This window comes from Anolis carolinensis, chromosome 1 (assembly GCF_035594765.1).
Source record: "Anolis carolinensis isolate JA03-04 chromosome 1, rAnoCar3.1.pri, whole genome shotgun sequence".
In the NCBI taxonomy this organism is placed as follows: Eukaryota; Metazoa; Chordata; class Lepidosauria; order Squamata; family Dactyloidae; genus Anolis; species Anolis carolinensis.
In genome coordinates this window covers 330,374,487-330,387,071 of record NC_085841.1, presented here as the reverse complement: position 1 = coordinate 330,387,071, position 12,585 = coordinate 330,374,487, and the positions used below count along the sequence as shown (strand labels likewise).

The 12,585-nt window shown below is 39.5% G+C and overlaps 1 protein-coding gene across 7 annotated transcripts in view; it reads right to left on the bottom strand.

Moving 5' to 3' along the window:
- ttll5 (tubulin tyrosine ligase like 5) overlaps positions 1-12,585 on the bottom strand; it is a 177,124-nt gene that overhangs the window by 98,698 nt on the left and 65,841 nt on the right. For all 7 annotated transcript variants that reach the window (XR_010002127.1, XM_062968328.1, XM_062968329.1 and 4 more), the window contains 2 exons: positions 5,743-5,894; positions 1,273-1,591 (listed from right to left, as the gene is read on the bottom strand). Coding sequence is in view for 6 of the 7 variants with exons in the window: in XM_062968328.1 (XP_062824398.1) it covers positions 1,273-1,591; positions 5,743-5,894 (471 nt within the window). In the remaining variant the exon portion in view is untranslated. The remainder of the gene's footprint in view (positions 1-1,272; positions 1,592-5,742; positions 5,895-12,585) is intronic.

Here is a 12,585-nt window from a genome sequence, read left to right as displayed (position 1 = left end):
AAAGGCGATTTTCATCGCGGAGGTTGATGGAGGAGACCCAAGGTGGGATCGAATCGAAGACACAGAGGCCACCGAGCTCGACGTCGAGGAGGGGCCAAGTCTGCCAGAACGAGTCGACATGGTGACCGTGGTGAGCGTGCACGGCGGTTTGACGGGCTTAGCCGTTTTGGAGGCCCTAGACGCCCTCAACGAAACTGAAGAGGCCTTAGCAGACATCGGTCTCAGGTTCGACGTCGACGACGTGCCCGATGTCGACGGAGTGGGCTCGGGCGAGCGACTTCTCGTAGAGCGCTGCTCTGAGTCTCGTGGCTCTATTTTTCCTTGCCTGAGCCGTTAGGGCTAGGCAAAAACGGCAGGTACCGACGACATGGGCCTCTCCCAGACAGAAGAGGCACTTGGCGTGGCCGTCGGAGTCAGGAATTTTAGCGGCACACTGAGTGCAGCGTTTGAAGCGAGTAGTAGACATGAGAATCCGAAGTGAACCTTGCGGCGGAAAAAAAGGAACTGGAGAGCGGACGCCCTCTGGGGACGGGGGGCGTGGCTACCGCCAAAATTTAAACTTTAGCTTGGGAAGAGTTTCCGTTGGAACCAGCGCAGGCGCAGTCTCTCCATTAGTGTGCATTCACAGAGTACACGAAGAAAAAACTAGGGTTCTAAAAGCTGTGAGAGAGGGATAACCCTTGGTCTCACCACCATCACAGGCAAATTTGTAGAGAACATGGAAGAGAGCCTTATCGATGGCTTATCTGAAGGTGTGGAATTCCTTCAGAGGCTAAGTTGCTTTCCTTCCTGCTGTCTTTTTGCCATCAGGCAAAGCCTTATCTAATTTAGGCAGGCTTTTGTTTTTATGGTGTGTTGTTAATGTGTTGTGTTGTGTTTTAATTGTGTTTGAAATATCTTTTAAAAACTGTTTTAACTCGTGTTTTAAAATAGCATTGTTGTTTAATTGAACCAATAGTTTTTAGCTGTACTTTGTTTCAGTTTGTAAGCTTCTTTAAATTCTGCACTGGAAAAAAGTGTTATATTAAATAAATATATCATGTGTTTATATAAATAATAGTAAATAAATTTCTTTTTATAGTCATTAAAACCATTAGAAACCATTACTGCATCTTGTGGCAATAATATGTGTAACAAATTATGTTCAACCTTTAAAGGTTTGTGAAATTCTGCACCAACCACCAAATAGGCCATGGCAACCTGAAGCTTTTCATAAGCATACTTTTTCATTTAAATCCACTTTAACCAAAGCAATCTCATGAAAACTCTTACCTTAGATTCTTGTTTTCATGAAGAACCTGTAGCAAATTAAATGGAAGTTCAACACTCTTTGGCACAGTATCCAATTTGCTTTCGCATGGTAGCTCTTCACTTTTAGGTTTCTGTTCAAGTTGGTTCTTTGTCAACTTCCCCTGATGAGAAGGCTCCACCTGCTCTGACAACTGTGGTTTAGATTTCACCTTCATATTCTTAAGACAATCAGCTGTTTCATTCTGAGGTATTTCTGGTTCTTCATCTTCCTCTGTTGTCTCCTCTTCCTCTTCGCATTCCATTTCTGACTTGAGGGCAAAATCAGTTGATTGCAAAGCCCCTGTTAAGAATCAATATATTACCAGCTCTCAACATTTTAGTATCAATGAAGTATGGTAAAAAAAAAACTCTTATATGAATCAATGCAAAGGACAGAGACTTCAGGTTGTAGAAAACAGCTTTTATTTTTTATTGAAAAACCCTAGTAGTGTACATTTAACAAAATAAATCTTCTCAGAAAGAGTTTTGAACCCAGGGAAATTGACTTTTGATAAGCAGATTTATTGCTTTCACACATTAACACTAATAGTCACTGTAAAGCTCTGAAAAACCTGCATCACCTTGGCCAGTTCTTTGAAAATTTAGGGTAAGGGACATGATTTGCATCTTTCTAGATCCTTTCAGATTTTATCCCACTCATATAACTATATAAATATACTGTATATCTGGGGCCATTCAGTACTTCATCTGAAGAATTGTATGTATACACACTAAAGCTCATGCTAAAATAAAAAGTTCAATTTAATTCATTTTTCTCTCTCCCTTCCTCCTTTTCATCTCTAAGAGTTGGTATGGCTGTGCCTTTAACTGAAGCCTTTTGTATCATCTGTCTTGCCCAAAGCCACATCTTTAGATCTGTAACTTTTCAATGTTGCCATATTTAAAAACGTCATTGGTATACTCCAAGCCACAACTTTACATACTTTGTCAAGAGTTGTATTGGTTGCAAACATCTTTATTACTGCCATTGTTCTTGTGGAATGTGCCAGCACAAGCTATGGCCATGGTCTTTTTGCCTGGTTGTAACAGAGGTGAATGCATGCTTTAATACATCATGACAGCTGCACATTTCAAGTGTGTGGACCCATTGTTTGTGGATTAAAAGATAAAAAAGGTCTGCATGTGTATTAAGGTTTGTGTTCATGAAGTAAATTTTAAGAGTTCATCTTACATTTTATGTGCATCATATTTGACTCTAATGATGAGACAGATTAGTGCAGAAGGCTGAAAGTGATATGCCTTCACAAACTCAAACATTTGAAACTTTCTTAGGTAGGAATGATTGGTTTAATCAGGTCACTTCATTGTTACTGAAGTAATATGATGTTTCATTGACTGAAAACTGAAACATTTCTGAGTTTTCTAGCTACTAGACAAACAACTAAAGATCAAAAATCTGATATTTCTTGCAAAGGTTTGAGTTGATGGACCAGTAAATGCAAAAGAGTAATTGACTGAATTTTGCAAGACCAACAGTTTATTCATTGGAAACGCATTCCTCAAGCAACCAAAGAGGTGACATGGACATCACCTGATAGCCAATACAGGAATCAAACTAGGTACATAATTGGAAGCAAAAGATGAAGAAGTGCCATTCTATACACTAAAACAAAGCCTAGAGAAAATTGTGACACAGAGCATAAACCACTAATATAAAAAAATTAAAGTTGAAAAAGAACACTAAGAAGGCAATCTAGCCAAAAAACAACCTGAAGGGTATTTTCATAGAATCAAATGATAATGGAAAAACTAGATATTATTATAAAATATTATTAAACCTAACTACCCGAAAGCCAGAAGAACTCTAGACTGAAGCCAGGGACAATGTCAAGGAGGAATACAAAAAAATACTAGCTTCAGCCAAAAAGAAAGCGAAAGCCTCAATGGATGACTAAGAACACCCCCCAAACAATTATGGACAGAGAAGTAAAAGTGAAAGGTGACAGAAACAGGATCGAAAGTCTGAATGCAACTGTCAACAAATATCAAAAATAAAAGCCTGGTTCACAGATTGGAAATGCTCATTATACATTTCAAACCCTAAGAAACAGAACTCCAGGGAACTCAATGCAGACTATTTCTAACCTTCTGCCATACTGCTTCCAAATTAGCTACCACTGAACAGCAACTTAAAGTCATATGAACTGTTTCTGTGTACAACTGCACCCCAGATATGAATTCAGATACTGTCATGCTATAAATAGGTCTGGTCAGAAGTGCAATGGTTTCAGGGTGAAGCGTTCAACCATTGATCAAGGTCTAGGGCTTCTACACAAGGTTGAAAAATACGCTCTAATAAAAGAGGGATCTCTCTGTGCTTCCTTTATAGATTTTAAATCTGTTTTTGACCTCATCCAATGTGACAGATTATGGGAAAAGTTAAGTGGCAAATATAGGCAGATGGCGCCTTTTGATTTCTATCCGCAGAAAATACATAGCTACAGATTAGATGCGACTGCTAGGGACAGAGCAAATTCAGACTTATAATGAAGTAAAGCAAGGGTGTATACTTGCACCTACTTTATTTAATTTCTATATTGATTTGCTAGTTGGAAGAATGGAAAAAGGGGGTGTGCATCCTCCAAAATTTGCAAATATCCCGCTCCCTATTCTTTTATATGCTGATGATACAGTTCTACTTTCTCTTTCTTGTGTTGGGTTAAGAACCCTGGAATCATATTATAAAATTGAACAACTGACACTAAACTGCTCCCCATCTAAGGTCACAGTGTTTACTAAAAAAAATAAGAGGCATAAATGGCAGATTGGTAATTATACCTTTTATATGTCTGGACATTGTTTTTCAGGCAAGGGACACATGGGATACTCACATTAAAAACAGCACAGTAAATGCCTGAATGTCGCTCTAGTTAGTAATCTGGCTGCCGACCACTGAACCAGCTGAAGCTTCCAAACGATCTTCAAAGGCAGTCGCAAGTAGAGAGCATTGCAGTAGTCCAAATGGGATGTGACCAAAGCATGGACTACCATGGCCAGATCTGGTGTCTCAAGGTACAGGCGCAGCTGGTGCACAAGATTTAATTGTGTGAAGGCACTCCTGGCTGCCACTGACATCTGGAGTTCCAGGGTCAATGATGAGTCCAGGAGGATCCCCAGACTGTCTTCAGGGGGCTGTAATTCTGCACCGATCCATCTTGAAACTGACCAGAAGGACCACTGTCTTGTCTGGACTTAGTTTCAACATGTTAGCCCTCATTCAGTCCATTACTGATGACAGACACTGGTTCAGGACCAGGACAGCATCATTGGCTTTAGGTGGAAAGGGGGGGGGGAGTGGCACTTGCAATCAGGGTAATCCCCGTCACCACTGAGTTAAGATTGTATGTAGCATTAACACACAATATACCAGTCTTTTAAGGTCTCCTTTTTCTCGATTTCCATTTCCTTCAGGAGCCTTGTTTTCTTCTATCCCTCTTTTATTGCTAATGTTCTTCTTCTCTTTGATCTTCAAAATATTGTTCTGTCACTTTATACCTCTCTCTGATTTCTGTAAACCAGTCCCTCCCATCCCATCGAATAAAAATCTAACCAAATGTTTTGCCTTTTCGTGTCCCTAGTACTTGAAGATATACATATTTTAAAAAATAATTTCCAGCCATTGTTTCGGGAATGTGCTATGCATTATTTAACCTAGGGTGACTCTTTATTGCCTCCCAACAACTGAATCCAACATTCTTTGCAGGATTATCTCTCTTTTGCTGAATTGCTTCATTTCCCATTTTCTCCACAGACAGAAAGGTAAAGAAAGAAGGAAGGGAGTGTATATTGTTGCTGCTGACTTCAAGTCCTTTCTAACTTATGGTGACCCTAATATGAACCTATCATGGAATTTTTTTTGGCAAGAATTGTTCAGAGGTGGTTTGCCATTGCCTTCCTCTGAGGTAGAGAGTATCTGATTTGCATAATGTTCTGCAATCTTTCAAGCCATCCCTCTTCTCTAATTTTTCCCCTTCATGAGCTTTATATTTTTAAAAATAATATCAAGATCATTAGGAAAATAGTAGAGGAGCAGGAAAGCTGGAAAGTTGTGTAAAATTGTTAAATAAGACATATAAGCAAGCCAAATAGTTATAAACTGAAAGAGTTGGAAGAAAGCCTGGTCAAGGCACGACAGGTATTTTTAAAACTGAATGCAGAAGGAGATGAATCAGAAGACACATGAACTAGTGGTCTGGTGTAAGGTTTCACCCATATTATAGTAAACAGTTTTTTCTGCATGTGGAAAGGAATGGTGGCTCATTCACTGCCCATAATTTAGAATGGATTATGGTTAAACAGACAAGTGATACAGGAAATATATACATACACAGTTTTCTTTTGAAAATAGGACATAGGACCCATAGATGCAAATCAAGCCCCATATCCTCTAGACCTGTGTTTTAAAGCTGCTGTGCCAAGACTTGCACTTACCTGACAGTCTTGACCGTCTTGGTCTAAGTTTACCATGACGTCGTCTTCTTTTCCGTACCTCTAGTGATAGCAGTTTCCGCTCATAAAGAGCAGCATGAAGCTGAGCATTACAATCCACAACATCCAGACCCAGTTCTCCTGCAAGAGCTAAACTGCAAACAAACAGAAAGGAAAAAATTAAATTAAAAAATTAAAAATTAAAAATCTTTTCTTTATGGTTATGTTTAGAAAAATGTACAAGCTAATCACACTGCTGAATAACTACTACTTCTTTAAAGAGGTTCATATACGTCACACTTATTGGAGCAAGTGCATGAGACTCAGCTTATCCCACCTTTCCAGAAATCTATTAAGAATCAAAGGGTTCACCAATTCACTTGTACACTGTTTAACAAACATTATGACAACATTAACCAGGGGGGTTTTGTGATGTTTATGTTGGTTGTTATTTCTTTTATGTTACTGCTTTTGTACTGTTTGTATTTTGCGTGTTTGCAGCTTTGAGTGTTTTGAGAGCCGCCTGAGTCCCGGGGGTAAAAATAAAGTTTATTATTTATTACTATTATTCTATATGGTCAGAGTGGGTTACCATTTATATTAAGAAATGCAAGACTGTAATCCGGGAAACCAGCTTGAAAGCATCTGGATAAGAATCAAGGGAACCGGGACTCAAAAAGATCTTGTTGTGGGTGTCTACTACAGACCTCCGAGTCAGGATGAAGGACTTGATGAAGCCTTCTGTCAACAGCTGACCAAACAGGCACAAAGAAGAGATATAGTAGTCATGGGCGATTTCAATTATCCCGATATCTGCTGGAAAACAAACTCAGCCAAGAGTACAAAGTCCAACAAATTCCTCACTTGCCTTGCAGATAATTTTATGGTCCAGAAGGTAGAAGAGGCAACAAGGGGATCAGCAACTCTTGATCTAATCTTAACAAATGTGGAAGACCTGATCAATACAGTTGAAGTGGTTGGATCCTTAGGGGCAAGTGACCATGTGCTCCTGCAGTTTGCAATACAAAGGAATGCTGAAACTAAGACAAGTCAAACACGCATTCTGGACTTTAAGAGAGCTGACTTCCAAAAAATGAAGGAATTACTGAGCGGCATTCCATGGATGCCGATATTAAAAAACAAGGGAGTTAAGGATGGATGGGAGTTTTTCAAAAGTGAAATACTCAAGGCGCAAATGCAAACAGTGCCAACAAAGAAGAAAAATAAGACAAGTGCAAAGAAGCCAGAATGGATGTCCAAAGAACTTCTAACTGAGCTAAAGCTCAAAAGTGACATGCACAAGAAGTGGAAAAGGGGAGAAATCACCAAAGAAGAATTCAAACGTATAGCCAACACCTGTAGGGAAAAGGTTCGCAAGGCTAAAGCGCAAAATGAGCTCAGGCTTGCCAGGGACATAAAAAACAACAAAAAAGGCTTTTTTGCTTACGTTGGTAGAAAAAGGAAGAAAAAGGAGGCGATAGGGCCATTGCAAGGAGAAGATGGGGTGATGGCGACAGGGGACAGGGAAAAGGCAGAACTACTTAATGCCTTCTTTGCCTCGGTCTTCTCAGAAAAAGAAAGCCATCTTCAACCTCAGCAACACGGAATGGACGAAGGATTGGGGGAAATCCAACCCCAAATAGGGAAACAAGTTGTCCAGGAACACTTGGGCTCTCTAAACGAATTCAAGTCCCCAGGGCCAGATCAGCTACACCCAAGAGTACTGAAGGAACTAGCGGAAGTTATTTCAGAACCACTGGCAATTATCTTCAAGAGTTCTTGGAGAACGGGAGAAGTCCCAGCAGATTGGAGGAGGGCGAATGTGGTCCCTATCTTCAAGAAGGGAAAAAAGAACGACCCAAACAATTACCGTCCGGTCAGCCTCACATCAATACCAGGCAAAATTCTGGAAAAGATCATTAAGGAAGTGGTCTGCGAACACTTAGAAACAAATGCGGTCATTGCTAATAGTCAACACGGATTTACCAAAAACAAGTCATGCCAGACTAATCTGATCTCTTTTTTCGATAGAGTTACGAGTTGGGTTGATACAGGGAATGCTGTGGATGTAGCGTACCTGGATTTCAGTAAGGCCTTCGACAAAGTCCCCCACGACCTTCTGGCAAACAAACTAGTAAAATGTGGGCTAGACAAAACTACGGTTAGGTGGATCTGTAATTGGCTAAGCGAACGAACCCAAAGGGTGCTCACCAATGCGTCGTCTTCATCATGGAAAGAAGTGACAAGTGGAGTGCCGCAGGGCTCCGTCCTGGGCCCGGTTCTGTTCAACATCTTTATTAACGACTTAGACGAAGGGTTAGAAGGCACGATCATCAAGTTTGCAGACGACACAAAACTGGGAGGGATAGCTAACACTCCAGAAGACAGGAGCAGAATTCAAGACGATCTTGACAGACTAGAGAGATGGGCCAAAACTAACAAAATGAAGTTCAACAGGGACAAATGCAAGATACTTCACTTCGGCAGAAAAAATGGAAATCAAAGATACAGAATGGGGGACGCCTGGCTTGACAGCAGTGTGTGCGAAAAAGACCTTGGAGTCCTCGTGGACAACAAGTTAAACATGAGCCAACAATGTGATGCGGCTGCTAAAAAAGCCAATGGGATTCTGGCCTGCATCAATAGGGGAATAGCGTCTAGATCCAGGGAAGTTATGCTCCCCCTCTATTCTGCCTTGGTCAGACCACACCTGGAATACTGTGTCCAATTTTGGGCACCACAGTTGAAGGGAGATGTTGACAAGCTGGAAAGCGTCCAGAGGAGGGCGACTAAAATGATTAAGGGTCTGGAGAACAAGCCCTATGAGGAGCGGCTTAAAGAGCTGGGCATGTTTAGCCTGCAGAAGAGAAGGCTGAGAGGAGACATGATAGCCATGTACAAATACGTGAAGGGAAGTCATAGGGAGGAGGGAGGGAGCTTGTTTTCTGCTGCCCTGCAGACTAGGACACGGAACAATGGCTTCAAACTACAGGAAAGGAGATTCCACCTGAACATCAGGAAGAACTTCCTCACTGTGAGAGCTGTTCGACAGTGGAACTCTCTCCCCGGGGCCGTGGTGGAGGCTCCTTCCTTGGAGGCTTTTAAGCAGAGGCTGGATGGCCATCTGTCGGGGGTGCTTTGAATGCGATTTCCTGCTTCTTAGCAGGGGGTTGGACTAGATGGCCCATGTGGTCTCTTCCAACTCTACTATTCTATGATTCTATGATTCTTAAAACATTTATATCCTACCCTCTATCTGAAGACCTCAGGGCAACTTACAAGAAATGCAATTTAAATAATAACAGTTTTAAAAGACTAAATATTAACTCATTTGTCAGTTAAAACCAGAAAATTTAAAACCAGTTAAAACCATTAAAATCACAAATGTGCAAGTGAGATAAAATCAGTTAAATCAATTAACCTCCAAAGGCTATAATAAAAAGCGATGTTTTCAGTTGGTGCTGAATGAGCTCCAAGGAGATAATATTATACAACTGAGCTTGCCTTTACAGAGAAGACTGTCTACCATGTCTTCTTACAATGTGGGATGTAGAGATGGACCCCTCCAACAGAGATCAATTTTCAAACATGTACAAGGGGAAGCACTCTTTCAAGGATTAAAATTCCAAGCCATTTGGGTATTTAAATGTTATCACCAGCATTTTGAATTCAGATCGGATGTATATTGGCAGCCCGAGCAATATTTTTAAATCATTGTTATAGTTTCTGCATATTGTTCCAGTCAACAATCTTGCTGTTACATTCTACACAAGCTACTGTTTCTCAGTTGTCTTCAAGAGCAATCCCACACAGAGTGCATTGCAATAATCCAACTGGGATTTTTATCACTACTGTAGATTAATTATCCCTATCCAGGAAAGGCTATAACTGGTGGACCAGTTGAAGTTGACCAAAAGCTCTCAAAGCCATGAAGTTCGCCAGGTTCTCCAATAAAAAGATATATTCAAGAATCTTGACAAGCTTCAGGGGCAGTACAAGCCATCCCAGGTAGCTAGATCTGAGATCTACTAATCCACAGAGCCTGTTTTATAGCATTCAGATCAGTTTATTGGCCCTCATCCAGATAATTTATTCAGACATTGCTCCAGGACCTTCAAAGCTCCAGCTACCTCCACTGATGAAGAGAATGAGAGCTAGAAGACATTTGGATATTGATGGCACCTATCACTCGACTCTAAATGACCTCTCCCAGAAGCTCTATACAGATTCTGAACATGTACATCAAGATATTTTAGTCCATAACAGATAATACAATGAAGAGGAAAAGAGAAAAACATCTTGTGAAACACTCAGAGATAATAAGTTACGAGTAAGTTCATGTACCTTGCACAATTTATTATCACTAATGGGTGATCTTAGAACCTTTGCCCTTACATGGAAAAAGAATGAACAATTCAGAACAGAAGATAAAAAAAACCTTATGTATTATTAATAGTTGGTTTTGCCCCCCAATAAACAATGCAATATGATCACTATGTCCAAGATAGTATTTCTGCAACAGCTAAGCATACTCATTATGCAAAAAAGCAAAGTCAGTGTTTTCTTTTCTATCATAACTTCTAAGAGAAACAACAAGCCCCTTGCTACAAAATATATAGTTTTTAAAAACAATACTTCAAAACAGATTGTTTACAAGCTGAGTATGGGTCTAGCTTTACCAATTATAACAACTACATCATAAAACATGTAGAATACAGAATACATGGGCAGACACTTACCATCTATCCATATAACTATAACAAGACTTCCTGCCATATCAAGATGCACTATCCTAACCCTGAATTGGAACAAAGACAAGAATCACATAATTTTGTGGCAATGAAACAGATTTTGTTAGCCATTTCTTTATTCACGTTTTTTTCACTTTCAGGGTGGTCATGTGATTCTAACCCCAGCAAATGTGGAAGGATGACTATATGTGTAAGTCTACTGTTGAGAAACGTAGAACTGAGAGGTTGCTTTGTTACCTGAGACTGTTGAGACATCTAATGGCAAGATGCCCAGTTTGCCAGTCAAAACTTCTAAATAAAAAGAAGAGGCACCGTGTGATTTCAGGGTCTGTATCTTTATAGAGTAATAGAATCATGGAGCTGGAGAGAGCCTTAGTCTAACTGCATGCTCAATACAAGATCTCTAGCTAAAGCACCCCAGCTAGTAGCTGTCCAGCCTCTTTTTGAAGATGTCCAGAGAAGGAAATCTCACCACCTCTCAAGCCAATTGATTATATTGGTCAACCACTCTTACTGTCAAATGTCTAGTAAAAATCTACTCTCTTGTAACTTCAAACCATTAGACATAGCCCTACCATCTGGGGCAGAAGAGAACAGACCTGGACTCTCCTAGCTGTGACAGCCTTGAAGTATTTAAAGAAGGCAGTAATGCCATCCCTCAGTCTTCTCTTCACTAAATTGAACATGTCCAGATCCTTCAACATTCCTTCATATGTTTTATCTAAATACCTCTTATTATCTTCCCTGTCTTTCCCTGAACCTGATCTCGTTCCTACTAAGAATATATCTTACAAAAGAAGAGCCTGTTGATACAGGACTATCTAGCTAAATAATGAAAATGTATTTTGCAAAGAGATGTTAAGGAATCCAGAAATGTCACTTGTAAAATACAATGCTATTGCCTGTTTTGTAGCAGAAAGAGTTTCTTATGCCTGCTATATGTTGTTTCACTGGAAAATTTAAAGGCCTCTTATAAGGCAATAAAGAGGATCCAGCACATACAGATAAAAAGCTAAGGTGTTAGTTATAATAATGTCTCAAGTATATTATCTTACTGCAAACCATATTCTTCAAAGAATAACAACATTTTACTAGAAATTTTGTAACTGGTGTAACCTTATGATAAGATGGTGAATGTGAGTCATAAATAAGCTGGAATCAAGCCAGTGGAGTTAACTAGCTCCCAGTATAAATGACTCCTATCGCTTATACTTTTTCTCTTCATATGTTTTTAAAGAACGAAAAAGTGTTTTTCCTACCAGAAAAAAAAAGACAGGTATAACAGTAGAAAAACACGATAGGCGTCCAAATAAAAAAATTCAACATTTGGATATTACACATATTTGATCAAGAAGCACAGTCTGGATTCAGTCTGGGCTATGTTTGTAGTGACCTCAGAAGAAGCACAATTGCTCAATCAGTAAAACTTTTAAATCTACAACAAGTATTTATACTTTTATAGAATTTCCCAGGAGATCAGGAACAGTGAATCACTACATAATAAATCTTCCAAGAAAAACACTTGACAACTCTCTCACTTACTTACTTACTCTCTCACACACATACACACAAAGATTATTTTGAAATTGTTACTTTATAAATTAGTAGATTTTATTTATCGTATCAGAAGCGAAATGGAGGGTACAGTTGTAATGCATTTAAAAACACAAAGTTAAAAACTTGGCATTATACTAAATGCCCTTTGACCAGTAGCTGGCCACTTGGAGTGCCTCTGCTGTTGCTATAAGGTCCTCCATTGTACATGTGTGTAGAGAAGAGCAAACCACAGACCACCTGTTACAATGCAGTCTGAGCCCTGCTACATGCACAATAGAGGAATTAGTAGATTTAAGGCATTTATTTGATCTTATATTGATTCTTGTAGATAAAAAGTGAAATGTTTTTATAATAGCTTCTTATGACCCTGCACCTTCTGGGGTATGTATACATTTATAATTAATTTGCTTTACAGTAGATTCAAAAGAAATCCTTTCCACCTTATAACAATTATTACTGGAACCTTTATTCTTTCTCTGATATACACGTATTGGGATTAGATCCAGCCTTAATTGTACCTGATCAGATACCTTACTAA